Below are 27,488 nucleotides of genomic sequence, written 5' to 3'. Positions count from 1 at the left end.
ATGGATCCCATGGAGCTGAGAAATGTCAACATTGAACCTGATGACGAGAGCGTCAGTGGAGAAAGTGCTCAAGATAGCTACACCGGGATGGGTAATTTAGAAAAGGCAGCAATGAGCAGGTATGGGATTAAAAATGACCAGGTTCCATGGAAAAATGACAGGTTTATGGATGTGAAAAACAAGGTTTTTGTCAGGAAGAATTGGACTCATTATCTATTTGCAAGATAACCATGACATTGATGTTCACACATCAACTCTGATCCTGAAGTTCATTATTATATCATCATTATATGTCAGTCTGATTTAGACTGTGTGTGACTAATTTAGAATTGAGGTTACAGTGTTCTAGTCCCCATTAATACAGAACATTCAAAGTTATATAACCTATCACTTCTTTCACCTTTTGGACTATTTTCCCCTGAGATTCCTCTTCCTTTGACTGCCCCTTCGATGTTGCCGCATCTCCAGAATTCTGTAGCGATTCCTTGGTCACTAAAAATGACCTGTGAGCAAGCTCATTGACAACTCTCACAGTTCCACTCACCGAATGTGTGCCATGTCTTCAGCCTGTTAGACTACTTCTCACTTCGTTTCAGGTCACTCTATCCAACTATCTGCCACACGTCTCTCTATAGGGTGCCTCATGTGTCTGAATTGCCTCATTTAAAAGTCAAACTTGTGATGTCTAATATTGAACTCCTATATTTCTCTTCAAAATCTCCTTTTCGTCCAGTAATTGCCATCATGGTGAAAATCACCACTGTCTTGTAGCAACTCAGTCAAAAGACCCTGACTGTCAACCTCAAATCGTCCCTTTTCCCAGCCACACATCGAGTGTTTGATTATATCTGATTGGTTCTACCTCTTTAAGGTCTCAAATCCACCCTCTTCTCTGTACCCATTCTACTGCCATCTTACTCTAGGACCTCATCATCTGTCACCTGTTAGAACAGCCTTTCCTGTCCCTTGGTCTCCCTGTCCTACATTTTGCTCACCTCCAACTAGCTCTTCACATCCCTGCAAAAGTAATCTTTTACAGTTGAGAGTAACTCAGCTTCCATCCCTTGGTAAAGCCTTTCAGTGGCTTCCCATTAGCTATAAGACAAAGACTGGGCCATACATTGTTTGGCATGTAAGGCCCTTCTTGGTTTGTCCCTGATCTGGCTCTCCTGTTCATATCTTGCTCTGCTCCCTTTTTGTAGGAAAGCCTTGTTGAGCCATTTCCAGCTCCCTGTGCCTTCACTCATTCTGCTCCATCAGCCTGGAATGCCCTCTTTTTGTGTCACTCATCCACCTTCCCCTTCCTCCATTGATACCATTCATCCTCCAAGACACAGCTCAAAGTCAGAACTCCGATGAAGCCCTCCCTCGGGTGAAAGTGACCACCCCTCCTTTGTGTGCCTGCTCTCCTCCATCATTCCACCACAACAGGCTACTGGCTTCTGTGGACCCAGCACATAGCATATTGCCTGGAATGTAGTAGCTGCATAATAGACTTTTGATAAAGGAAATTCATTTCTCACAAAATGGTATAGAACACAAATGATGCATGATTTCAGACACTTAGAAGGAAATGTTTGACCAAATCTAGGCCTGATGTAGAGAATATGACCCTCAAACAAGGACATCTCATTTCATTTCATGACATCGAGGAAAGACCATCAGGAGGAAGCCCTGTTCTCCCTCCATAGAGCCTGTGCAGTCACCTCGTGTGCCGATGGACTAGAGAGATGATGGAGATGTAACTCGTGGCATTTTCTAGGTTGAGCAACTCTTGACAAGGCACAGTGTGGCAGAACACAGGGCTTTGGGATCTGCAGAGTGGTTGCCTACGTTTGGAGAAGATATTTATCTTCTCGTGAGCTTTAGTGAAAAATGCAGCACGAGCAACTAGCACCTATTTTCTAAGGATTAATTCCATGAATGCCTGAAAGATAGCTGATCCCCAATAAACTTTGGTTCTTTCCCCTTCGCTTGTCACCTCTAGTAAATTGACCAATTCTGAGAGCTCTTGTTTCTGAGAAGGAGGCACGTAGATATGAACTCGGCAGAGGTGGCTGAGCGGAGGGGGACACCATCCCGAGAACAGTCCTACAGGGTCATTCGATTTGGTCCTCTAAAAGCCACAGTGGAAAGACAGGAATGCTTCTGTTAAGCTTCATACAATGTGTTCAGGACTGCTTACAGTGACTTAGCTTTTAACTCCTGACTCAGACCCAGTCATCATTTTGCAATTTTATAATCACTTTAAAAAGATGGGTTTTGCTTATGTTTGGTTGGATTGATCCCTTCAATGTAAATTGTTGGGAAATTGAACATAGTTCATTTATTTGGAATCATTATACTTATGTTTTCAATACATGCTGTGTTCAGTATCAAAACATTTAAGACATTCAAAACATTTCTCATATAGTTTATCCAGTCTTGTCATGTTTTATGATTATAATTCATCTCATGCCAAAATAAAAACATGCAGATGCCTTGAGAGAGAAAAATCTATTTACTTTCACATTTTAAATTTTAAAATCTACTCATGGACTAAAGGATTCTAAGTTATTGATTGAGGTAAAGTAATAGAATGTTGGCATTCCAGAGTTTAAATCCAGATGACACTTTTGTTTGCTAATCCTTAGGCGTGTTTTAGGCTCCATTTTATCTGATTTTGTCTGTTTCCAACTACGAACATTATGTTCCAGTCTCCACATAGCTAGTCTATTAACTACAGACTATTAAAGTAAAGCACAGAAAGGGAGCAGGGGGCGCGGGGTTTCATGCAGGGATGGAAGAAAGCATCGGCGGGCATTATGCTTCCTAGGAGAAAGAGGAGAATGCCGGGAAATGTTCCTAATTTGTCCACAGTGAATATCTAGAAAAGCCCATCAAACTTGGTAACTTCATCTGCTGGTTCTACCTACACTTGACATTGTTCTATAGTCTCCCAAAGTAACCTTGTTATCGCTTTCTCACAAGATATTTTCAAGATTAGCTTGTTATAAAGGATAATTTGTACAGATCTCCTGTGATTACTAGTCAAGCCTTCTGGACACTTGGTTATACTAGACCCATTTCCTCAAACCCCTGGCATATAACCGCAGGACCTGTACAGAATAGCCATGGGCGGTGTCCAACCTCTGCCCAAGTAGACCACAGTCACAGCGTTTGCTGATGGCAAAGGTAGAAAGCCCTACTTCTTCCCAGCTCTTCTACCAAGTCATGGTTTTCCTTAACATTTTTCTCAGTTTCTCATTGTCTAAATGGCTCAAGTATATCTTCAGTCATGAAAATCTGTACACTCACACACAAAAACAACCAAACACAACACAGAGCTACCACTGAACTACATTCCAGCAAGGGATATATGAATACACAGGTGGAGCCAAGAAAAAAGGAAAACACTAGCTATGGGGTCCTGCCTGCGACTGCAGGGCACCATGGAAGACCCTAGACTTGGAGTTGGGTGGGTGTGGGCATGTTACTTCCCTTTTCTGAGCCAGGGTCACCTCATCTGTAGGGCAGGGGCTTGAAAGTTCCTCTCATAGGGATATTTGAACATCGAATGAGATGAAGATCACATGCTTAGGCACTTAATATTTATTGAATTAATACAATCGTCTGATTATGGTGTGGTAGTAACGGGGAAAACTCAGTCACCACTCTATACCTTCTCTTTGGGAGGGCCCAAAGTGAAAACAAAAATTAGCTGTAATTATTCATTTTTTGGGGGCACAATTCTTGTGGAAAGAAGAAATATGGCTTAAAAAATTATTTTCTTCCTTCATAACTTTTCTCCTTTCCCAAAGTATATTCACGAATAGAGCTCAGTTGTTGGTCTGGAAGGAACACTAGTATGAAGGAACAAAAGAGAGAAAAAAAAAAAAGTTTTAAGTGCCTTGTTTTTCCTCCCCGATTCAGTGACTTAGATCACCAGAAACATAAATATAATTCAGAGCATTTACTTAGCTGTTTTTCCTTCATTTTCTTTTTTGTATGTGCATCCAGTCAATTTACTAATGAAGATGCTGAAAGTCAGAAATTCCTGACAAATGGATTTTTAGGGGAAAAGAAGCTGGCAGATTATGATGATGAACATGTAAGTGAATTTCTGCTTTTGGGCAGTAAACAGGACTCAAGGGTGCCTGATCTACCTAGGTCTCTGTGGGAAAACAATGTGACTGAAATTTTCCAAGGCTTGATCAGCACATTCTCTGTTTATTCAGGCCCTTACTGGAATAAGGACTTGTTTTTCCTGTTCGCCATATGGCTACATAAATCATTTATGAAATTCATTTGTTTTTTGGAGAAATCATTCTAACCCAAATGTAATCTGCAATCAGACATGCTTTCCCTTCTTTACATTACCCAACTTGTATTTTCTATTTTTTCCCTGAGACCCCTGCTGAAACCAAGCATTCCTTTGAAAATTATATGCTTTTATTGAAATAACAGCTTTTTACTCACTTGTGATTTTATCGCACTCTTCAATTTTGAACTGTAAGCTTCTCCAATAAAAGATAATGTGAGAATAAGAATAATTTGAAAAGGGTTCCTCCTTTGGCAAATATTTGCTTAAAATGTGCCCTTTTTTCTTGAAGCATCCTGGAACCACCTCCTTTGGAATGTCTTCATTCAACCTGAGTAATGCCATCATGGGCAGTGGAATCTTGGGGCTGTCCTATGCCATGGCCAACACGGGGATCATACTTTTTATGTAAGTACATCTGGTTCAAAGCCCATGCACACCTGGTGTTCTTTCAATTAACAATCCCAAGTTTGATCTTTGTGAACAGGAATGATCTGAGAAATTATTAGCATATTCTCGGGCATCTAGATAAAACAGCAACCTGAGGACTAATCAGAGCAGACTAATCATGGTGTTTTTTCAACCAGCTGCCCCTAACCAACTGGCAGAAACTATATGTGCTCAACCACCCAAAGTACTGGAACAGCCCTACCAGTTCAAAGAAAGCATTTTACAAAGTGATTCACCGTAAAAAGATCTTTCCCCGAAGCAGATCCGACTGTATCACACTGTGAGGAAAAGAATCCCATCCCAAACCAGGCCTAGAGTCCTGTATGCTCCGGTCCCATCTTGTGCCCCATCCCCTACACCCCCTAGATGCCTGATGCAATGAGCACACTGGCCTTCTCTCCATCCCAGAAGGTGCCATGTTCCCCTCTCACCAAAGGACCTTTGCACAGGGTCCTGGAATTCTTTTCCCTTTCTTCTTCATCTAGTTGACTCCTCATAGCACAGCTCATCCTCACCTGAGTTATGCCTTTGTTGGCCTCCATGCCCAGGACAAACACCTTACTGTACACTCCCCATAATTTTAATATTTTAGTGCAGTAGTCCAATTTATTTGGTTAGTATCTCTCTCCCTTGCTAGATTATAATCTCCAGGGGATTGAGCCCACATCTGTTTTCACTCACCACATGTCTGTATCCCCAAGACCTAGTACAGTGCTTGGCACAGAAATATTTGCAGAGTGGCCAGAGTTTATTCCTAAACCTATGTACTTGGTCAAATGCTGCTTAAGGGTAGCAGGGTCACATGGCCGACCTGGAGGATGGACACCACATCGTCTGTGACAAACAGCCACAGACGTTTGTGTGCATCACATACAGCCCGGTATTTTCTAAGACACAGTTGGCAGCAGTGGAATTCTTCACAGGAATAGTCTAATATTAGGCAGGCATCAGCGTGAATACAGATCGCCATCCCTAGTGCAATGCTAGAGTGTTAAATAGCTGTCTATGAATGCAATGCTTATGTTATAAATATATGCTATTTATGTTTTGAGCATCATTTATGATTAGATAATCACACAGCTATTTGAGGGCTAAGGAGCAGGCAGGACTATAAATATTTATATTGTGTTACTGCTCTGATCTGTTTTGGGTATAATATTCTTTAGCTGAACGGATTTTTATATCAACGTCATGTTTGAAACGAAGTAGTTTTTTTTTTTTAATTCTCTGAATCTTAATGGCTTAGAGATGTATTCATACACACAGTTGTATACTTTTGTAATAGGCACTATCTCTAAGGCAGACTGCCTTCTCCAGTTAGGAAGTTATCATCAATCACTGATGAATAGAAATAAGAGACTCTTCCCCCGATCCTAGGCCTAGGGTCACAAGATCATTTTCAAGGGAGTAGAATATTCCACTTTTAAAACCGAGGGCTTCATTTCAGACCTAAACATTTAACAGATTAAACTGTCCAGAGCAATTACATTGTTGGACATCGTGAGGTATGTTCTGTGTATCCAAGAAGCACAGATTGAATTCGGCTAACCCCCTTAACTCACAGCGACTGACACAGGATTTCATTGGTTTTACTTTTAGTATTTTCTGCCAAAGAAAGTATGTGTTTAGAATACAGGGAATGCTCATTATTTTTGCAGGAAATAAAATTCTGTAATCTGAATCTCATCTTTAAAAACAGGTAAGTTCACAAGGCATATGGAAACATATATGAATAAGTCATTGATTAGACAGTTCTGGTAAACATTTTGTGGAAAACAAGAGCACAAGATAGCTAGAGTAGTTGTAAAAATTTGTAACTCATGGCCCAAATATACATTCGCAACATTGACTTCGTCAGGAATTACCGAAGAAGAATTAGATCGATTGTGGGGAAAATGTTTAATGTGTTCTGGTCATGTAAAACAAAGAATAAGGGTTTTATTTTTGTTTTTGTTTTTGCTTTAGATGTCAGGTAAAGTTTAGTATTATTCCTTTATTTGTTATATAGATGCTTTTATTTTTGCTTTCCCAATTCTTGTTTTTGGAGAAACACTGATCACTCTCTGCGTAGAGAATCCGTACATGCCTGTGGACATTGTAGCGGGTCCAGAGCCAGAAATGATTCTTTCTGACCCCAACACAAAACGGCATTTTTCTGCACCCTATCCTTCCCCTTCTCTGTTCTATTATACGGGCAACGGCCTGACCCTCCGGCTCACACGGTATCTTGTTATCTCATGTGCAGGGTCAGTAGTAATGCAGGTTAGACTGCATGCTCCAGCCTCGGTATTTCTAGATTTTTACATTAAGGCTTAGTCAGCTTGTCAAATAGTCCTTCAGTTATAAAAGTTGCTGAGAATAACACCCAAATATGATGGACATATAGCCATATGCTGAATAAGTAGAGAGAGTATTTGCTAATTTTGCTATACATTTAGCATCTAAGTTATGAACCAACCTCGGCTAGAGGGGAACTTCTGGTGGTATGTTTTAGCACATAAAATACAGCACATTCCAGTTGTGTGACAGCACAGGGTATGCGTGGAGTTCAGAAAAGAATTTCTCAGCTTCTCAAAAACCCACATACTTTCGGAAAGTTAATGGTTGAAAGGACCAGTGCGATAATTTATAATATCGAATGTGAGGATGTCTTATTTATTATAGAAATTTACGGTCTACTCTCTGTTCCCTTCCCAGAACCCTGCTGCTTGCCGTGGCAATATTATCCCTCTACTCAGTTCACCTTTTATTAAAGACCGCCAAGGAAGGAGGTATGCTACCCCTCAAGTCCAAGATGTTCCGTTTCGATTCTTGTTAAAGGGTAGTTCAGTCTATTGCTCTCTAACCGTCGGAGGATTTTAGTCAATTTCACATTTCATTTTCTTCTGACCCCAACAACATGGCCTCTCAATGTTTTTAGTAATTAGGTAGCTAAGAGAAGTGAAAGGCAACTGGCTGAGGTTCAAGCCAAATAGGAAAAAGGAGTCTTGATGGATGACAGAAATAACAGTTCTGACTTGCTGCACAGAGCTAAGATGAATGAAGCCATTGCTTCTTGTCTGGAGAACATTTAACAGATTTTGTACTGGCTTCTGAGATTGCATCTTTGGGGTTTATAATTTCTATGTGGTGTTTATGTACACATTTGAGACTCCAGTGCACAATTATAGAAATATTCTAGTCATTAAAACAATCCTTTTAAAAGGTTGTTCTTTTGTTTTTTTTGTTTTTACTTCTTATTACAGGATCTTTAATTTATGAAAAACTAGGGGAAAAGGCATTTGGATGGCCTGGGAAAATCGGAGCTTTTGTTTCCATTACAATGCAGAACATTGGAGGTAAGGGCATATAATATTCACTACCACTTGAACTTTCTAAAGAATGTTCAATAAACCAGAAAACTCTTACGGCAATGAACAAGTACTTTAAATACAGAAAAACAGCTGCTTTATTTTCAGAAATTTTAAAAATAAGGATTCTTAAGTAGATTTGCTGTCTTTCTTTAATGAAAAAATAACAACATCTAAAAGAATATTATATAGGATCCCACCAAATGAATTCTAGAAGTAAAATAGAAAATAAAAGCTTTCTTGATATCAAATGCTATTGTGGCTTTCATTTAAATTTTAAAAATGAAATCGTTAGTGCTTATTTCTGTCTTTGTCAGAACAGTTGATGTTTCATATGTATGACTGAGTTTATTTCATAAAACTGAAAATTAAGTATCTGAAAGGCATAGCCAAATATGGGGGCGGGGGGTGGTTCCTTGAGACAGCCTTCACAGAGCCAGCCTATTGGAGTATGTCCTGAGAAGTTGTGCTAAAGCAAAAATCTGACTAGGTAGATATTGGGAGCATTATAATAAAACCACCAATTCCTTGGTTCTACAGATTCTTATAATTCCTACTAAATGATAATTTCTAGAGTGGAACCTAGGAATGTGTATTTTTAATAGTGTTCCAGGTGATATGTTTGCCCACCAGCTTCACAGGTCCTATGGAGTCTTTGACCCTCAGAAGGCATCCAGACCCCTAATTCCTATGTCCTACTGCCTGTGTCCTCTTGCACGGCCTGGAGTCTATCATCACACAGTGGTGCCTACTTCTTCACCTCCTCTCCAGTCCCCAAACCTGCTATTCTGTTCTTTCTTTCTTCTCTCGATGAACAATACCAGGAGCCTCCAGTTTCTTGAGCCAAACATGATAGGTGTCATCCTAAACTTCTCCCTCCCTCCTTAATCCTGATCATTCAATCAGATACCTACTCTTGTCCATTCTGTTTCTTACCTGCCTTGAGAAGTTCTCCTCTCCTCTAGTCTCTCTATCACAGTTCAGGTGGTCACTGTTTCTGCTCAGACTCTTGCAGGAGCCTTCTAACTGGGCTTCCTGCCTTGAGTTTCTCCTGCTCCTATCTCCGATTTATCCTCCAAATTCACTTTCTCAAATGCAAATCTAGTCTCGCTTCTCACATGCATAAAATTCTTCAGCATGCCCTCATTATTTTCAGTTTAAAACTTAAACTCCTTGGCTTGTTATGTAAGGATCTTCATCTTTCTTCTGCCTACCTTCCTGATACCTTTCCTACTACCTCCAGACCTAGCTAGCTAGCTAGCTAGCTTTTATATGTCCTGTCATACCGTAACAAACATACTCAGTTCCCCTACTCTGGGAGGCCCCCAACATCCCCCCAAAAGACACATATTCTTTCTGTTTGCTCCCATGACCCATCGCTTCTCTAGACTAGTAGGTACTAGTCCCTCCAGGTTCCCTTGGTCCTGTTTGTATGTATCTGACATGTTACTGCTTTTAAAAAATATTTTAAAGCCCTTGAGTAGAGAATAGACTTCTGGAGTCTGATGCACCTAAATTTGAGTCTGTTTCTGTCATTGTCTGTGACCTTACTCGTCTGAGTCTAATTTTTCCATCTATGAAAATGAGAATTATATTCCATCTCACAAGGTCATTGTGAGGGTGAAATCAGACAACATATGGCACATAAGGGTTCAGCACATCCTTTCCTCCCTAGTTCTCAGATTCAGTGTCTCTGGAGCCCTCCTGGTTATTTTTTAAATGGGCGTTTTTATAATTATAAGACAAATATATGCTAATTGTGAAAAACTAAACATTACATAAATATATTAATTATAAAGAAATATTTATATAAGTCACCCTTAAAAATAGCTACTCCAAGGTTTTCCTCTATGCAAAATTTAATAAATATATTGTTACTGATAAAATTGGATCATCTTATAATACTGATTTGCAGCTTCCTTTTTTTACTTGACAATACGCCTTGAATGTATTTGCATATTATTCTTTTAAATGGCTTTTGAATTTTCCATTGTGCAAATGTACCATAATGGGTTTACTGAATCCCTTATTGATATTGGATTGTTTCTAGTTTTTCACTATGACAAACAATTGCTGCAATAAATAAATTTGCACAGAGATCTTGCAAGGAGGTAACTCTTTTTAAACAAAATCATTGGAGTTACCTAGGATTTCTGGAATGCAGCAATTCTTTTAATAACTTTTATCCAACTATACCTCCTCCTGCTAATGGATGGTTGGTAAGCAGATAAATAAAATCCAGGCATATCTTAATGATTTGTATTTATTTCTTTTCATATTTGTATATATTAAGACGATAGACCTGGGTAGAATTTGGCAGTAATACCAGGATTGTTTCCTACATTTTACTGGTTTCAGGCCACAAGGGTATAAGCTCCCCATCCCCCACCGAATAGACTGCTTTACATTTGGTTCAAATTTTCAGCCCTTTCAAGACTTAAACTGTCAGGCATTTCATAGGATCACCTCATAGTTGATCTAATTTACTTGTTTGGATAACTGAAATAACTGGACATACACATATTTAGCCCTAAACCCAACGAGCTGAGGAGAAACAGCACTGTCTTTTGCTCAAAGTATAACTACCATTATCCTTCTAAATAATAGAGTAAACTATAAAATGGTCTCTCAGTCAAGATGCATACACATGAAGGAAGTGTGGCTTTAAGGGAGTAAAACAAAATTTCATATACCGTTCCTGAAAATGCTCTCACTTTGGTTACTCTATGTGATTAGTAGTTATATTAGTCTAAGGGAAATCATTTGTATTTCTGTATTTAGCAACTCCACATTTAGAAAGTTTAATTTTCTCAATCCCCTGAAAAATTAACATTTACCACAGATGTTTCAACATTAGCAGAATAATGTTGACATTACCCAGACAGGTCTGGATCATTCTAAATTTTCGAAGACCAAACACATTAACAGTGGTGACATCACTGAAAGTCAGCAATTAATAGCTCTAAAATTGAATGGTACCTCACTGAGCCAGTTAATCAGAAATATCTCCTCTGTTTGCGCTCTGTAAGATTTAGTGTTAGCCAAGGTCTTTGTAAAGATTAACCAAATAATATTTACAGAAGACACGTCAGGTATTGTAAAAATCATTTCACTTCACAATAGAGAAGAAACACTGGCCTGAAGTCAGGGATCTTATATTTTGGATGTGGTCTGTTGTTTTCAATCTGCGAGATCCTGAACATGTCAAGAAAGCTTTCAAACATATCTATCCTCAGCAGTGGAATGAAAATAACCTATACCTTGCTGTTTTACGTGGCTTTTTAGCTGATTGAATGGAGTAATCTGCAGGAGTAAACAGTGTAGGGAATCATTATCACCATATCACCCCCACTCCCCACCAAAAGGGAGAGATTTTTTTTTTTGTAATATCATGGATGCCAATTACTACTTTTGTTGGAGGTTAAAAAAATCCTTTGAAACTATTAATAGTACAATTTGCAACTTAGATATCTGCTTTCACAAGTCTATGAGCAAAAATTCACCAGAAAGATGTAGCACACACTTACACATTGCATTGCAAAACTTGTCAGTCTTATTTTTAATTTAAATTAATAAAATGAATTTTATTTTTAACTTCCTGGATCCTGTGTCAAATTAACATTATACTTCACGGCATGGACGGACTTGGGAAAGAGAAGTTGCATCAATCCCTACAACTTTAGGCAACGCTATACGTTATGAATATGTATACATACACGTTTTTCCAGGGAGAGGGTTTACAGATTATATCAACAGATTTTTCAGAAGAGTACATGATAACATATCACTTATCACATATCATATCACTTATGTAGAAGCTCAAGAATTTTGCCATGTTGTATAATTTCTTATTTGGCCAAAGGGAGACTGGGATATAGAGAAAAAAATTCACTGACCAAGGTGGGAGAAGCTGTCGTCTCTTACATTCTTTTATCAATCCAGTCAGCCTCTAGTTGCGACGATCCGTGCTCTGAGGCGTTGGGTGCCCTCTGGGGAGGTTACAGAGGACTAGACCAGGGCCCACCTGGGGAACTACCCTCTCTCCTTTTGTGGCCAGACCCCTGCCCAAGTGATGGACACTAAAACAGGCCCTCCGTACAGGCCATGATGACTTATAACTAATTAGGGGGAAACTTTGAAAAAGCAGCATCACTGAAAACCTCAGAGCTGGATTAAAAACAGAATCAGCATTGATACTGTTAGCAAAGATCCATGTGCAAGAGTCAGAGGGCCAAATATCTATTTTTGAAAAGAACTTGGAAGCCGTACAAAACACACTGGGTGGCTTTTCTTTCCGTTTGGGGGATTAGATGCTCATCTTACCAGAAGACTGAATGTCCCAAATGCCGGGACTTCTCACAACTTGCCTGCGACTTTAGTGCTATGTACACCACTAAGCTGTCACGTTTTCCATTTTAGCAATGTCCAGCTACCTCTTTATCATTAAATATGAACTACCTGAAGTAATCAGAGCTTTCATGGGACTTGAAGAAAATACTGGGTATGTCTTATGTTCTCTCTGTAACATCCGTTGACTCATTCTAATTGGTCTTTTCTGATCCTGATTTTTTCTTTCTTCCCTTTTTTTTTTTTTTTTTTTTGAGCGAGAGAGTGGGGTGGGGAGAGACAGAAGGAGAGAGAATCTTAAGCAGACTCTATGGCCAGCATGGAGCCCAAAGCGGGGTTCGATCTCTTGACGCTGAGATCATGAATCAAGTGTTGCACATTTAACCAACTGAGCCACCCAGGCGCATCCTAATATTCTTGCCACCCTTTCTCTTTCAGAGAATGGTACCTCAATGGCAACTACCTCGTCATATTTGTGTCTCTTGGAATCATTCTTCCACTTTCTCTTCTTAAAAATTTAGGTAAAGTCATTTTTAATTTTTATTTTCATATTCTAATAGGTGGGCCAATTGTAGAGACCATATTCACCTTCCAGAATTTCTCTGCTAACTTTTAGGTTACCTTGGTTATACCAGTGGATTTTCTCTTACCTGCATGGTGTTTTTTGTCAGTGTGGTAAGTGATTTATTGACATGATCCCTGCAGGTTGGTGAGCATGAGACATTAGTCCCTGAATTAGTGTCCTCATTTTTGTTCAAGCACTTCACTAGCATGAAATACTTCTTGCATCACAAACCATTTTCTTGTATTCTAATTTGGAATGAGGAAAGGACAGTCATGAGTTTAAAAATAGTTGAGTTAGAATGTCAAGGCCATGGCTAATACTATGTTCAAAGCACACAGGATGTATATTTGGACAAAAGGAATCCTTCAAGTAGTGATATGACAACGACCTTCCATTTAGAAAGGTGGAGGAAGAAGTGAAGAGTCCCAGAAGAGAAATGAGTAGGCTATAGAATTACCCACATCTACATCAATCTGTCATTTTCTCCTGCGTATTCCACCCATGAAAAGAGGGCGACCCCAGTGGAATTAAAAAAGAAATTCTTCTCCCCACTGCCCCCACTCCCCACCAAAAGGGAGAGATTTTTTTTTTTTTTTGTAATATCATGGATGCCAAAACGTATATGCATTTCTCTAAAAAGGCAAAGGAGAATTTTTTATATTTATTTATATTAGTTTGAAGAATTAAAAGATATGAAGTGTAGCAAGGCAATGATCACCTTTCTCACAGAAGAATACTTAGGATGGATTCATGCAAAATACCGTCCTGTTGACTCTCAGGGGCGACCATCGTTCCAACTGTTTCCTTAGAGCAGAGGCTAGAGGGAGTCTCCGTTGTCCATTAGCCTAGAAGGAATCCTCAGCAGACGCTCTTCACCTCTACCCCATAAGCCACATATATGGATTTTTGTTTCATTGTTTTCCTCAAAAGGCTGATTTTTTTTTTTTTTTTTTTTTTTTTGGCTGGGCCTAGGTGATTTACAAGAAATTCCAAATACCCTGCCCTCTGCCTGTTCTGGATCACAATGTTGGAAATCTGACATTCAACAATACACTTCCAGTGCACATGGTAATGCTGCCTAACAACTCCGAGAGTAGTGGGGTGAACTTCATGATGGATTACACCCACCAGAATCCTGCAGGGCTAGATGAGAACCAGGCCAAGGGCTCTCTTCATGGCAGCGGAGTAGAGTACGAAGCACACAGTGATGACAAGTGTCAACCCAAATACTTTGTATTCAACTCCCGGGTAAGTGATGAGCCTAACACTACAGCTGAATCTCTATTTTATAAATGGAGATGGTTTGGGGTCGTCGTCTGTGTTGGAATGCTACACCAGCATTGTTATCTTTGTTTTTCAGACGGCCTACGCGATTCCTATCCTAGCATTTGCTTTTGTGTGCCATCCAGAGGTCCTTCCCATCTACAGTGAACTTAAAGAGTAAGGCAGCCTTCATGTTTGCATTCTAATTTGTTTTGAAAATGTGCTTCGTATGTTCAAAGGTGCTGTATATGGAAACATGGTTAATGGCTTTTTCTCCAGAGAAAGTTTGTGGTACATTCCACTCATCAGGGATGTACTTTAACCAAAAAAGGTGTGAATCAGCCCCCTCACTGCACTACCTTATTTCCTTCCTTCCCTCCCATTTCTCCATACTATGATCCACAAGAGGGGCTTAGGGCAGGGGGAGGAGGAGCCAATGGCTAGAAGAAATTTGGCAGGCATGAGGAATCTGAATTTGAATTTTGCTGGGAATGTCGTCACCTCAACTGGAAGTGACCATAGCCATGAAGACCAAAAATTATGGTTAGGGTTGCCTTGCTAAGCCATTGAGTTCACTTGTGATCAGTCCCTAACCCTCGTCTAGAAGACATTCACCACAAGGATGTGCCAAAACCTGGCCTTCATTGTCTTATGTGGAGACACTGGCTAACCAATCTTATTTCTTGTAGCTGAAATTCTGTGATTCATTAATAGTCTTTTCCCTTTGAAGTTGTTGACCTCTATCTACTTAGGTATGAAGTATGCCTGAGCCCACTAGCACAGTTTTCCCCTCTACCTTTAGAGAAGGGTGTCCTATAATAATTCTAAATTTATTTAATCCAGGTATCAATAACCTCACTCTTTACTCTCTGTAAATAGCAATAACTTGCCTCACAAAATCTGATTTACCTTGTAAGAAATTTTTGGAATACTTTCAATTATTTTGATGTCTTTGGTTTACTTGGAAAATCACATGTAGCAGTTACCCTACACTTGACTTTAGCCAAAGATCAAGAAGTGATAGCAGTTACTTCGGAGGCCTGACAGTTGACCTTTAGCAGCTGGCTGCTCTCCAGAATGGTTTTCAGAAGCTGTCCAGGCTTCCTGGTAGTCTGGACTCATGAAAGCTGTGCTATGCTGATTCTAGTAGGTTTGTGTCCTCATTAAACCCATCTCACTGTGAAATATTAACACTTTCCACATTAGGAGCCAGTTTGATCTCTATGTTAATTATATTCTTGAACACTCAGTAGACAAATATATTTATCAACACAAAATAAATTAGTCTTCTAGGAAAACGGTTGTCCCTAAGACTGAAGGAGTAGTGCTTAAGAAAAATGGAAACAGGGGCACCTGGGTGGCTCAGTCAGTTAAATATCTGACTCTTGATTTCAGCTCAGGTTATGATCTCAGGGTCGTGAGACGGAGCCACGCATCGGGCTCTGCCCTCAGCGGGGAGTCTGCTGGAGATTCTCTCTCTCCCTCTCCCCCTCCCCTGCTCGTGTTTTCTCTTTCTCTCTCTCTCATTCTCTCTCTCTCTCAAATAAATACATCTTAAAAAAAAAAAAAGAGAGAAGAGAAAAATGGAAACAAATCCTCCATGGCTCTCAAAGACAAGTCTAAATAAGCTATGTTTCTGCACTAGAAACATGGTTTTATAAAAGCAAACACAGGCATACATTCTTTCACTATTTTTTAAAAATTTTAATGATAATAAGTGGTACTTTCACAAGTTAAAAAAAAAACAACAACAACCCACAAAGCTTGGTGTTTTCTTTTCAGTCGGTCCCGGAGGAAGATGCAGACAGTGTCCAATATTTCCATCACGGGGATGCTCGTCATGTACCTGCTTGCTGCCCTCTTTGGCTACCTAACCTTCTATGGTAGGTCACTCTGTCAAAGTCATTCTCTTCGTGCAAATCCTAGTTGGACTGATCATTAACCTGATTGGGTATAATTCTTTTAATCGCCCTCTCTAAGCAGCATGATCTCTAGTACACATAATCAATTAACATGCTATGTTAGCCTTGTCACTTGACCTAAGAAAATGGGACCTGAACCAGCCTGGCCAACAAGTTACAACCATTTGTGAATTCACACATATTTTATGAAAACCAGCCCTCTTATTTAAATTATTTTCCCTAAGAGGTAGATTATATTTCTTTGGCTTGAGTCCCTAGGCCATCTCAAGATAGAAGCAATGACAGTGAGTCCAGTTGTATATTGTAAAGTTCTTTTGGTAGAATAACTAACTACCAAACAAGTGGTAGGAAAAGTACAAAGTCCTAGAGTTGGAACCTGCTTTTTGTTTACCAGGCAAGTGGAATCTGGGGGCTTGGAGTGTTAGGCAAGTTTTTTGCCTCATCCCGTTCTATTCTGTTATGGTGAATGGTTTCCCGAGAAAAGACATGACAGAATTCCCTCCAATATGGGAATGTACTACCAAAAACAAAGAAAAGCAACTTATGGACACATTAGATTATGCCTAAAACAATTTGCCTATGGCATCTTAATGGACACAAAAGAAATAGGATTGTTACAGCCCCTATAGACATATTTCAGGGATTCTAACATTGACCTGTTGTCACAAATCAATGTTAGCAACGTAAACTTATCTTTTATATAAACCTCTTTAACTTTTCCGTTTAGTTTTCTTTTTCCCGATTCACTAAGTTAAATTGATTCAAGACAAATTGTGGAGCAAAAGACTAGGGAGGTGGCACCATTTACTTGGGTTTTTTTCCATTTGACTAATATTTGACTATTAACCAAGCACTCACTTTAGATTGGGCACGAACTCTTTGTTGTACCGTGAATTAATAAAACTCAGATCAAAACTATGGAAGGTATTTTTACCCCCCTCTGTCTGGTTTGGAGGGGGGTAAGGAGGAAAAAAAAAATCAAACTACATCTGATTCTATAAGCATCTCCATGTCATTTGTGTCTGGAATTCTGAATGAATACGTTTTCTAGGTGGGTGGCATCTTAATCTTAGATCAACATCCATTAAGAGACCCTGTAAAAATCATGCTAATTCATCCTTGCATGTCCTTATACTGACCCTAATGAGTCTCTTAAGACAAGCAAAAGCTTGAAAAATCCCCAAAAGTCTGTATCAGTGTCATGATGAAATCGTCATAATTGTTGAACTTGAAGAAAAATGTTAGAGTTCATTTGTCCTAAGGTTTCCATACTAGGTTCAGAGAAGTTGCATCAAAGCTAACTGGGAAGGTGGGAGTGGAGGGGGGTTGGCAGGGTGCGAGGGACAGGCTGGTGGGGCTTGGCTCTTTCAACCCCTTCAACAGAGCACCTCAGCCTGTCACCTCTTTTGCAAGGCTTCCCATACAGCAGAGATAGACTTACCACGAAGTAAATGAGCTAGAGAGGCACCTGCATAATTTGATTCTAGCTTCGGCAACTTTATGAGCTTCAGGGTTCCCTTGTTCATTTGAAGAAAAGTCACACAACTAATAAGCTCAGAGACAGGATTAAAACAGAGGTATCTAGATTCCCACACCTGGGGGTTTGTTTGTTTTTCTCCCCATTGAACTGTGTTCCTTTTGTAAAATGTTACAGTTGGTATGGCCCTGACAGCACCAAGTGAACGCATTCTCTTCTTCGTCTTTGTAGGAGAAGTTGAAGACGAATTACTACACGCTTACAGCAAAGTCTACACATTCGACACCCCTCTCCTCATGGTACGCCTGGCGGTCCTTGTGGCTGTGACACTAACGGTACCCATTGTCCTGTTCCCAGTAAGTACATGAAGTTTTGATGGAAGAATCCTGCTTAACCTCAGCTAGTATATATGTTCCCATTTGATGTGGCTTTCCTTGTGATGCGAGTTTGCAATTGTAATGCCTGAAGACATTTTTATATAGCACTTTGGAGCCATTTAAAATGGACAATTTAATATGTAAGTTATAACAAATATTTTTAGATGTCAAACACTTTTAAAATATAGGAGGAAAAAAAATCACCAACTGTATTTCTATATTTATTTTCCAGGTTTATTGAAGTCAAAATTTATTGTTAGGCTCAAATTCAAAAAGCAGATCCTGAGTTTCTATCTTGTGGGTTAGTAGAAATGAGTAGGAGTTCACAGAACTTCTGAAACTTGAAAGCCAAAACCACATTTCTTTGCAGTTCATTGCGTTTTCACCAGTTCTGAAGGTATTTAATTCCCTCCCACCCCCCAGTGTGTTGTGCTGCGGTAACATTAGAAAGTCACCTTCATCTGACTCCTTGAAGACCAATGAGAAGGGGAATCCTCTTATGTAAATTACATGCTAGAACTAAATTTCTTGAAAAATAGTTATATTACCCCTCATATATCTCTTTTACAATCCCCAAAACTGTCAGACTCCTACTGGGATTCCCCTTCTTGGCATTTGCCTTTGGCATCACTCATTCTGAGATCACAGGGCAGGGCTGGTTGAAGAGATTTGGGCTGCGTGAGTTAAAACTACCACCTATGGATAAACACGGGTCTGCATTCTCCTGCCAACTGTTCTCCTTTCATAAATACTGAATTTACTCATTCATTTTAGGGGGAAAAATAAGCAACCTAGTAACCAGCGCCATCCTGTACAGAATGTTCCATACGGGGCCCAGCATATGAGGACTACTCCTATAATGACACTGTGGTCACTTTAAATGCAGCTTGTGTGCCGAAATATTTTTTGACACATTCCTTTTTCATGAGTGCATGAAATCAGATCCTTATTACCAGGAGGGCTAATATTTTACTCTTAAATAATATCTTGCCTCTCATGTGTCTGAAAGTATTTCAAACGACATGCACACAGCTTAAGCCTAAAATCAGCTCCATCATGGGTACAAGGCAGAAGACAGCTGTAGACAGAAAGTGTACCATAGGGTAAAATTTCCAAGCAAACACTGTCTCTGAGGAAAGAATGTTGAAGCCCTTCTTTTTGTGTGTAAAGATATCACCGACTAATTTTTGGCACACAGTAGGCACTCCCATCATTATCGAATCAAAGTAATGTACAAAAGAAATCTGTTATGTGCTTCTGTATTGTTTTCTTCATAAGCCCTAAATATAGTGCTTTCATGTTGTGGTCTCGGGAGATTAACGGACTTGGCCGTGGTCATGAAGCTAGTCAGTCACAGTTGACTAATGCAGTGCTCCTAGCAGGACCCTGACGGCTGGTGTCAAGATAATGGGAAGTGGAAGTCAGCCTTTCATCTACTGGTGGTCATTTCACCTCAACATTTGAAATCTAGATCTCCCCACAGAAGCTCTTTCTCTCATGACAGATAAGGCACTGGTAGAAGTCAGACCATCAAGAACAGTAGTAGGTAGGAAACCTCTCCATGAGATGAACCTTAGAATCAAGACTGACTAGGAGAACCAAATTTCAGAAAAACAACTGTTCTCCTTAAGTAAGAGTTTTCACCCAACACTGACATTTATGAAACATTTTGCACCTCATTCTGTCTCTCACCTTACACTGTTACATTGAGATCATCTGTGTAAGTGCCCACCTTCTCCCCTGGGTTAAAAGTCCTGGAGGTTAAGGATGTGCACAGTGGCTGGCTCAGGAGCTCAGCAATGGTTGCCAGGAAAAAATGGTCTCCAAAAGAATCTTGCCTTTTCTGGAGATGTATAAACTGTCTTTTCTGGCAAAAGCAGAGGCTGTTCCCCTTACTGACATTTGCCATGAACTTCAGTTTGGGTGAGGATCTGGGCTAAATGAACCAAGCCTCCATGGGTCTGATGGAGGGCAAAAAAAGCCTCCTTGTCCCAGTCAAACCCACAAGGCTACGTTCAGACACTCTACCCCTAAAGCATGAGAAGTTGATGGTGTGTTTGTTCCTTACGACTTGCAGCCATGACTTTCAACGTGGCAAACACTGAGTCATGCATGCCAGGGTTCTCCTGAGGGTTTCTTTGAATTAAGAAACTCTTGACCAGTAAGAAATTTATTTACTTTGCTTTGATATCCCCACATGCAAATAATAAAAACAAACAAAACCTAATCTATTAGGATTAAAACCTCTCAATTTTAGGTATAAATTTATATTCTACTTCTTTCAACAAATGATAAGTGGGCTCTTTTTCTTAGGAATCCAAGAAGAGACAAAGGTGTTGCTGTTGTTGGGGGGTTGGATGGATTTTCCTTTGATTATTCCATTTATTATCTTTATTTTCTCCAGTTAGGTCAGTTTTTTTCCTTCTTAATGAAAGACACATATTGAGCACAAAAATGATTATCGAGCAAATGAATAAATGAAGTGAACTGCTTTTTCACTAGTGTCCCAGTATTTCTGTTTCTAGTTTTGGGGTGGTGGTGGTATAGGCAAGGTTGTCCATTATGGAACTGCACTTCCTTCCCAAAGACTATGAACACCATTTTCAGATTATACTTCTCTTTATGCGGTAAAGTTCACACATCACCATGAAAAACAGAAAATCAGATAATCCTAATGAGTTTATTAAGAACACAGACTCACATTCTGTTTGCCATACCTTAAAAAAAAAATAATCACATCTCAGATTTTCTAGCTATTTATATTTTACAATAGTGATGTCATTCTTTCCATTGATGTTGCCTTCAGATCCCCCATTAGATATAGGCATAGAAATATTGCAAATATTGCCATGAACTGGAATAGACTAGTGATCCACAGATATTTCCAACACACTTGTCCTAAGCAATGTTACAAAGTGAAACTGTGATTCACTTCTAAACCATAGGATTGATTTATTTTTACAAGTTCAGACCTAACAAAGGTTCCCACTTTCTACTCAGCCTCACATTGTGTCCCCGGATTCAAACATAGCACCCCCTCACAGACTCCTATTCCGAATACACTCTCTGGAAATAGCAGATGTTTTTTTCTAGAGCTGCCAAGGACCTTTCTGGAATCATTCTGGGTCAGAGGCCATGGCCGTTGCTATGGACATTCCCCCCACCTCCCATGGCATCTGACCCACATTTCCAGGTTCTTATCAGTTTGTGTCAGTAGAGAAAAGGCGCTTAGATAAGTGGAACAGCAGGCAGTGCACTGTGGGTAACAGGCCAGACTTACCTCGCTCCTGACATAGTAAACAGAACTGCGGAGGACCTATTGATCCAAGCTCACCTCTCAAGGCAGCATTTTAACATAGAATGACCAACAGGTTTTCTTTTCCTTTTCCACCACCACCTCCCACCAGCCACAGCCTGCTGTCTCCCAATTTGCCCTCTTATCCTTCCTAGGAATGCACTGGCAGCTCCAAATGCCTTCAGTTCTGTTGGGGATTTTGTTCTTTCTTTGCTGTGAGGAGCCAGCTTTCCCCATGTGTTCTGACCATGATTCCTGTAAACCTTCTGTACTCTTCCATCATCAGGCCCTAGTCTTTCCAGGAGCGATGAGACCATAGGAAACTGCATTCACATTCAGGGACCCTGTACATATAGGTTTACCTCTTAACTCAGCCTCTTGAATATACAATATTATTTTAACAAAAGACAAAAAAAAAAAAAAACCATACATATGACCTCTGCCTGAAAATAACCTGCATGTACTTGTTCATTCTATACATTTAGCACTTTCAGACAAATCCTTCAGCCATGTGGATGTACCATAGAAAGCTCATTTTTAAGCCTAATGAGACCAGTTTGGACAAGATTGATTAAGCACAAATTGTGGATCATAATGTAGAATTTATGGGCAGCAGAGGAAAATGTTCTCAAACCATTTGCTTTCTTCAGCCTACTTTTCAGAGCAAGTTTCATAATTTTAACTAATCCAATTTTTAAAATCCTTTACAAAGTCACTCTTAAACCATTTCCAGAGACTATCTGGCTTGCCATTCTGGAAATGAAATTGCTTTTGAAACCTAAACAGATGGCTTTAATTTTTGGTGCAGTGGTATGAAAGGAATGTCCCATTAGACACTACAAATTTTTGTCATGCATACATGTGTTTCTAAATGCATTTTACATTTTCTCTCTCAAATGAGTTCCCATCTCTCCACCAGTAAGAGACTTCGGAAGTAAAATTTTCAGAAGAAAAATCAACCCCAGCATTTCTAAAAATGGGAAATCCTAGCTTAACTGAAGTGTTCACTTAGTGGAATTAGTCTACTGGCTTTTCAATAAGTCAAAAAATGTCCTCTAAAAGATTCCAAAGATAAGAGTATTTTCTACTTTGTTAAGCTGTTCAAGCAGGCAGGGCAGTCCCTCTGCCCACAGGATCTTTTTATCTGGTTACAGCACAGTAACTTGAAAGGCTGCTACAAATGGAGCCTCTCTTGACCCTTCACCTACTTATTGTAGCTGCCCAAATAGGGCTGATGTCTGTCAAGGCTCCTGAAGGGAGGGCAGGGATTTGTCTGTTCAATTTAATTCAACATTTATTTAGGCCTGCTGTGTGCAAGACACCAAACTAGAAACTTTGAAGAATGTTAAAATTATTAGGTCCTGTTCTTTGACTTTTGTGCATTTATAATCTATAATTAGGAAGGGGAGAGATAAAAGGGGGGGAAAAGGAGCAAACACAAAGAGTATCATATTTTTAAAACATCATGTGGCAAAAATGCTAAATACAATACTAAATTTTAAAAAAAATCCAGTAAAAATTCTGTTCACGAGCAGTATATAAATCAATTTAGTGCTTTCCCTTAATGCTTAATCCAGTCTAACGAGACATGTTTAGAAATCAACAAGGGTTTTACCATGTCCCTAAATTCTATGTCTTACCTGTTATTTTATCTCTTTCTGAGATCTTTGAGAAAAAAATCTGAAAGCTGAGAAAGTGAGCACAAGGCAAATACTCTTTCAAACACATGTCAGCATCAAGGTTGCACAATAATATCAATGTACTTAATAATCGACCTGCACGCTTAAAAATGGGTAAGATGGTAAATGTTACGTATATTTTACCACGATAATGAAATCTTGAAAGGTAAAAAGCATCGAGATCTTTCTTGGGAGAAAAAGGAAAAATGCAGAAGATGCTTTAGAGAGATGAGAATATTTGAAATTGTAGATAAAAATCAACTTTGAACTTTGTTGTTGCAGATTCGTACATCAGTGACCACGCTCTTATTTCCCAAAAGACCCTTCAGTTGGATAAGACATTTCTTGATTGCAGCCATACTCCTTGCACTGAATAATGTTTTGGTCATCCTTGTGCCAACTATAAAATACATCTTTGGATTCATAGGTAAGTTTGAGAAAAGATTTTATTTAGTCAGCTCGAGCTGATACCTTCCTAAAGGGCAGACAGGGAGCCGGTGCATGGGAGGTCAAGGATCCCTCGTCCATCTTAGGCTCATGGGATTCCTATTAGCCCAGCCGGGCTCCAGCTTGTCACCTCCCCTCCCTCGCAGGTGACTCTGGAATTATTCATAGGATCAGGAAAACAAAAAACAAAAAACCTTAGAGGCCATCTAATCCAGCTGCGTCTTCTGACGGATAGGAAATTGAGCCTCGTAGAAGTCAAGTCATATACAGCTTCTCCACCCACCCCCACCCAAAAGTCGAGTGTTCCTATGAAATCTTTTGTAAGCCTCAAAGGCATAAAGCAAAGAAGCAATTACCATTCATTTATATGGGAAAATTTTTGAGCATCCCAGACACAAAAAATAACCTCTTTGGGCTTTTCTGATACCTTAGGATACATATTGGTAACAAATGCAGAAAGTAAACGGAGATAAAACCAAACCAATCAAAACAACAACAACAACAACAACAAAACAGATATTCAGACATAGTTCAAAAGCTATGAGAGCTGAATGCCGAGATGGAGCGTAGCTCCCAGGGCGAGAACTTGGTGACACCACTCTCGCTGCTCAGGGTGCGCTGCCTCTATTCACATTCACTGCAGAACAAAGTCTGAAAGCTCTGTTCCCTTTTTTGCCTTTTTCTCTGAAAGGCAAAAATTCTCTTCAGATTTCTTTCAGTTAGTGAAAATGGGTACTAACGTAGGTCTTTCCTAAAAGCGAAGTGGCATAACATGACCTTTCAAAATTGGGGAATACCTGTGACTTGGAATAGATCCAAGCTTTGGATTTAGGTCTTAAAGCTGCATCAAACAGTAAGGAAGACAGATTTTTATCTACAGGATGCTTTCTCAGCTCTGTCCGCATCAGCTGAGCATTGACGGTTGTCTTTGGAGGTGGAGGAGGTTGGTCTTATAAAGCATATTCTCTTTTAACGCTGTAGCCTATTAATTCAGTTTTCATCTCCTGATTGGAGAGACTACTCAAATTTTAAATACAATATAAACATTTTTTTAAAGATTTTATTTATTTATTTGACAGAGAGAGACACGGCGAGAGAGGGAACACACAGCAGGGGGAGTGGGAGAGGGAGAAGCAGGCTTCCCGCGGAGCAGGGAGCCCGATGCGGGGCTCGATCCCAGGACCCTGGGACCATGACCTGAGCCGAAGGCAGACGCTTAACGACTGAGCCACCCAGGCGCCCCTCCAATATAACATTTTTAAAAAATTCGGTGTGAGCCACTTAAAAAGCTAGAAGTGGATAGGAAGGGTATGTGATGAGCTCAGCTTCCTTAGTAGGTGTTTATATTGTCAATTTCCTTTGAATTTTTAACAGGTGGCCTCTTATGGTTACTTGTATGTTATGTGCACCTAGGATGCAACTGTGATGTTGGGTATATTTTAAATTTTCTTGATAAACAGATATTTGAATAAGCAACCAAGACGAGTTGATGGTACTTTTAGTGCTAAGATTAGGGTAACGTTAGATTTTGTTTCTTTAAAGTGCATGACCTTGGGTCTCTGCCTTGCTGAATAAGACATTAACCTGTCCTTTGCTTCTCTCCTCAGGGGCTTCTTCGGCCACTATGTTGATCTTCATTCTTCCAGCAGTGTTTTATCTTAAACTTGTCAAGAAAGAACCACTTAGGTCGCCACAAAAGGTTGGGGTAAGTAAGGCTTGCAATTTCCACCATTTTAAGTTGCTCTTCGACTACTTAGAGCAAAACCGAAAATACACGATTCAAAAACATTGGTGAAAGAGAACCAAAAATCAGAGATGGGCTGGAACTCTAGTGGAGAGAAAGCGGGGTGGATTTCTGGTACTGAGATGATTCCAGGAGTTCTTCCCTTCTTATTATCAAGTATCTTGTGTTGAGTCCTTCCTACCTGTCAAACACTAACGGAGTTTTCCTACAGGCATACATGTCTACCAGTTTCCACTACCAAGACTGCAGCACTATCTACGGGAAATTACGTGGGAAGGAATTGGGCTCCCTGGCAGTGTTATGACATAACTTAAACATCTTTAGTCATATCTGTTAGGTTTGTCAGGCCAAAAGATATTGCTTTGTTTCCCCCTCCATAGTACCTTGGTGTAGACAGAGATCCAGAACAGAACCATTCCTTTTCCAGTTAATCTCTTGAGATATAAAATATAATCTTATTAAACTAGAGCATGTTTCTTTTCCAAAGTGCTACTATAGAAACATATGCCAGAACTAATTGTTTTCCCAATAATTAAATATTATCAATGACTATTTTATTATTTTTATTATTTTTTTAAGATTTTATTTATTTGCGAGAGAGAGAATGAGAGACAGCATGAGAGAGAGGAGGGTCAGAGGGAGAAGCAGACTCAGAGCCCGATGCGGGACTCGATCCCGGGACTCCAGGATCATGACCTGAGCCGAAGGCAGTTGCTTAACCAACTGAGCCACCCAGGCGCCCTGTCAATGATCAATGACTATTTTATAAAGTCTTCCATTTAAGGCTGAAAAACAATACCCCTTAGTGAGTGACACTGAAATTTGCCTGAGAGTCCTTCACCCCTCAGGACTGTCAGGGACTTCACGACAGTTTGGTATCAAAAGTTCCTCCCATCATCTCACCCCTGAATACCTACCCTCTTTAGTCCATCCTGCTTGGACTTTTAAGCAGTGTGACCTTGGCAGATTACTTGTCCTGTTTGTAAAACAGACAAGTTTGACCAGATGTAAAAATGAGTAAAAGTGTCTCCTAGGTCCATTGCCTTTTTTATTTTAAGGAATGTGCGATATAGATTAGGCTTTTGTTTTTGTTTTATAAAATTTAATCCTATCATATATACTATGATACGCCCTTCTAGGGCTTGCCCTTTTTCACCTAGAAGATTGTGAGCACACCCAATGTCATTAAATCTTTTTCTGTCTCTTGATTTTTAATGATTACAGGGTATTCTATCATTTCAATGTACCAAATCAACTATTCCTTTATTTTGAGGATTTGGGTTAAATCACTCCACTGGATTCATCCTTTTTTCCCAACTTGGGTTCTAAATTCACTGAACTGCTAGGCACGGACATCTGAGCTATAGGAATAATACAATTCAATATGTCAATCAGATTGCTACCCTAGGTAAACAACTTATAAGAGCAAACTGTGCGAAACATGGTTTCTGTGTGCCCTAACAAGTTCTCTCTGATTGACAGGCTTTAATTTTCCTTGTGGTTGGAATCATCTTCATGATTGGAAGCATGGCACTCATTATAATTGACTGGATTTACAATCCCCCAAATTCCAAGCATCACTAACCCAAGGAAAATACTTTTTCTATTGGAAATGGTTGCAAATTATGCTGCAAAAGACGTTTGAGTTCTATTGATTGGAATGTTATTCATAGGAAATAACAGGAAGATTCCAAAGATGTTTATGGTAACATCACCAGGCACCTACGGAAGAGAAAAAGCATCATTTGTGTCAAGAACAGCTGTTCATATGTTTAAAACCTGTGGTGTGCGTTGCTACCCATGTTTTCCCAGAGCAGTATAAGAGGATGTATTTTTGCTGTTGTGCAAACAGAATAAGGGTAGCTGCAGGTAATGGTCATCAGATAAGACCCTTCCCCCTTACCCCCAAATTACCAAATACTTGTATTCTTGGAACATCAAACAAAAATGCCCTGGTGGCAAAGCTATCTAACTGCTTAATGCCTTCCCCCCATCCAGCACCCAATACTCTGGGTTAATTGAATAACAGAAGCAAAAGGCAGGTCTTATGAACTGTCCCTGTAAGGTACATAAATGATCAGATAGCAGGCTAGAACATCTCACTCTCACCAGTAAAGGAGTATCTTGCCCATTTTGTTTGTGACATTGAATTAGTGACTTCTTCATTCAATAGATTTTTTGGTAAATGTTAAAACATCTGACTAAACACAGGCATACCTCATTTTATTGTGCTTAGAAGATATTGAGGGTTTTTGGTTTTTTTTTTTTTACA

The 27,488-nt window shown here is 39.6% G+C and overlaps 1 protein-coding gene across 1 annotated transcript; it reads left to right on the top strand.

Annotated features, from left to right (window-relative positions):
- SLC38A4 (solute carrier family 38 member 4) lies at positions 1-26,800 on the top strand. The gene is made up of 15 exons (XM_028123122.2): positions 1-119; positions 4,000-4,090; positions 4,593-4,708; positions 7,448-7,521; positions 7,996-8,088; positions 12,520-12,601; positions 12,886-12,968; positions 13,064-13,122; positions 13,985-14,260; positions 14,373-14,452; positions 16,058-16,158; positions 17,906-18,030; positions 23,308-23,452; positions 25,080-25,177; positions 26,699-26,800. Exons 1-15 carry the CDS (start codon positions 1-3, stop codon positions 26,798-26,800), a joined length of 1,644 nt encoding a protein of 547 aa, XP_027978923.1.
- The last annotated feature ends 688 nt before the right edge of the window (positions 26,801-27,488 follow it).

Source organism: Eumetopias jubatus, unplaced genomic scaffold, assembly GCF_037043125.1.
Source record: "Eumetopias jubatus isolate StellerSeaLion01/CBP00866 unplaced genomic scaffold, mEumJub1_p1.0 scaffold_8, whole genome shotgun sequence".
NCBI lineage: Eukaryota > Metazoa > Chordata > Mammalia > Carnivora > Otariidae > Eumetopias > Eumetopias jubatus.
This window is presented reverse-complemented; position numbering and strand designations above follow the sequence as displayed.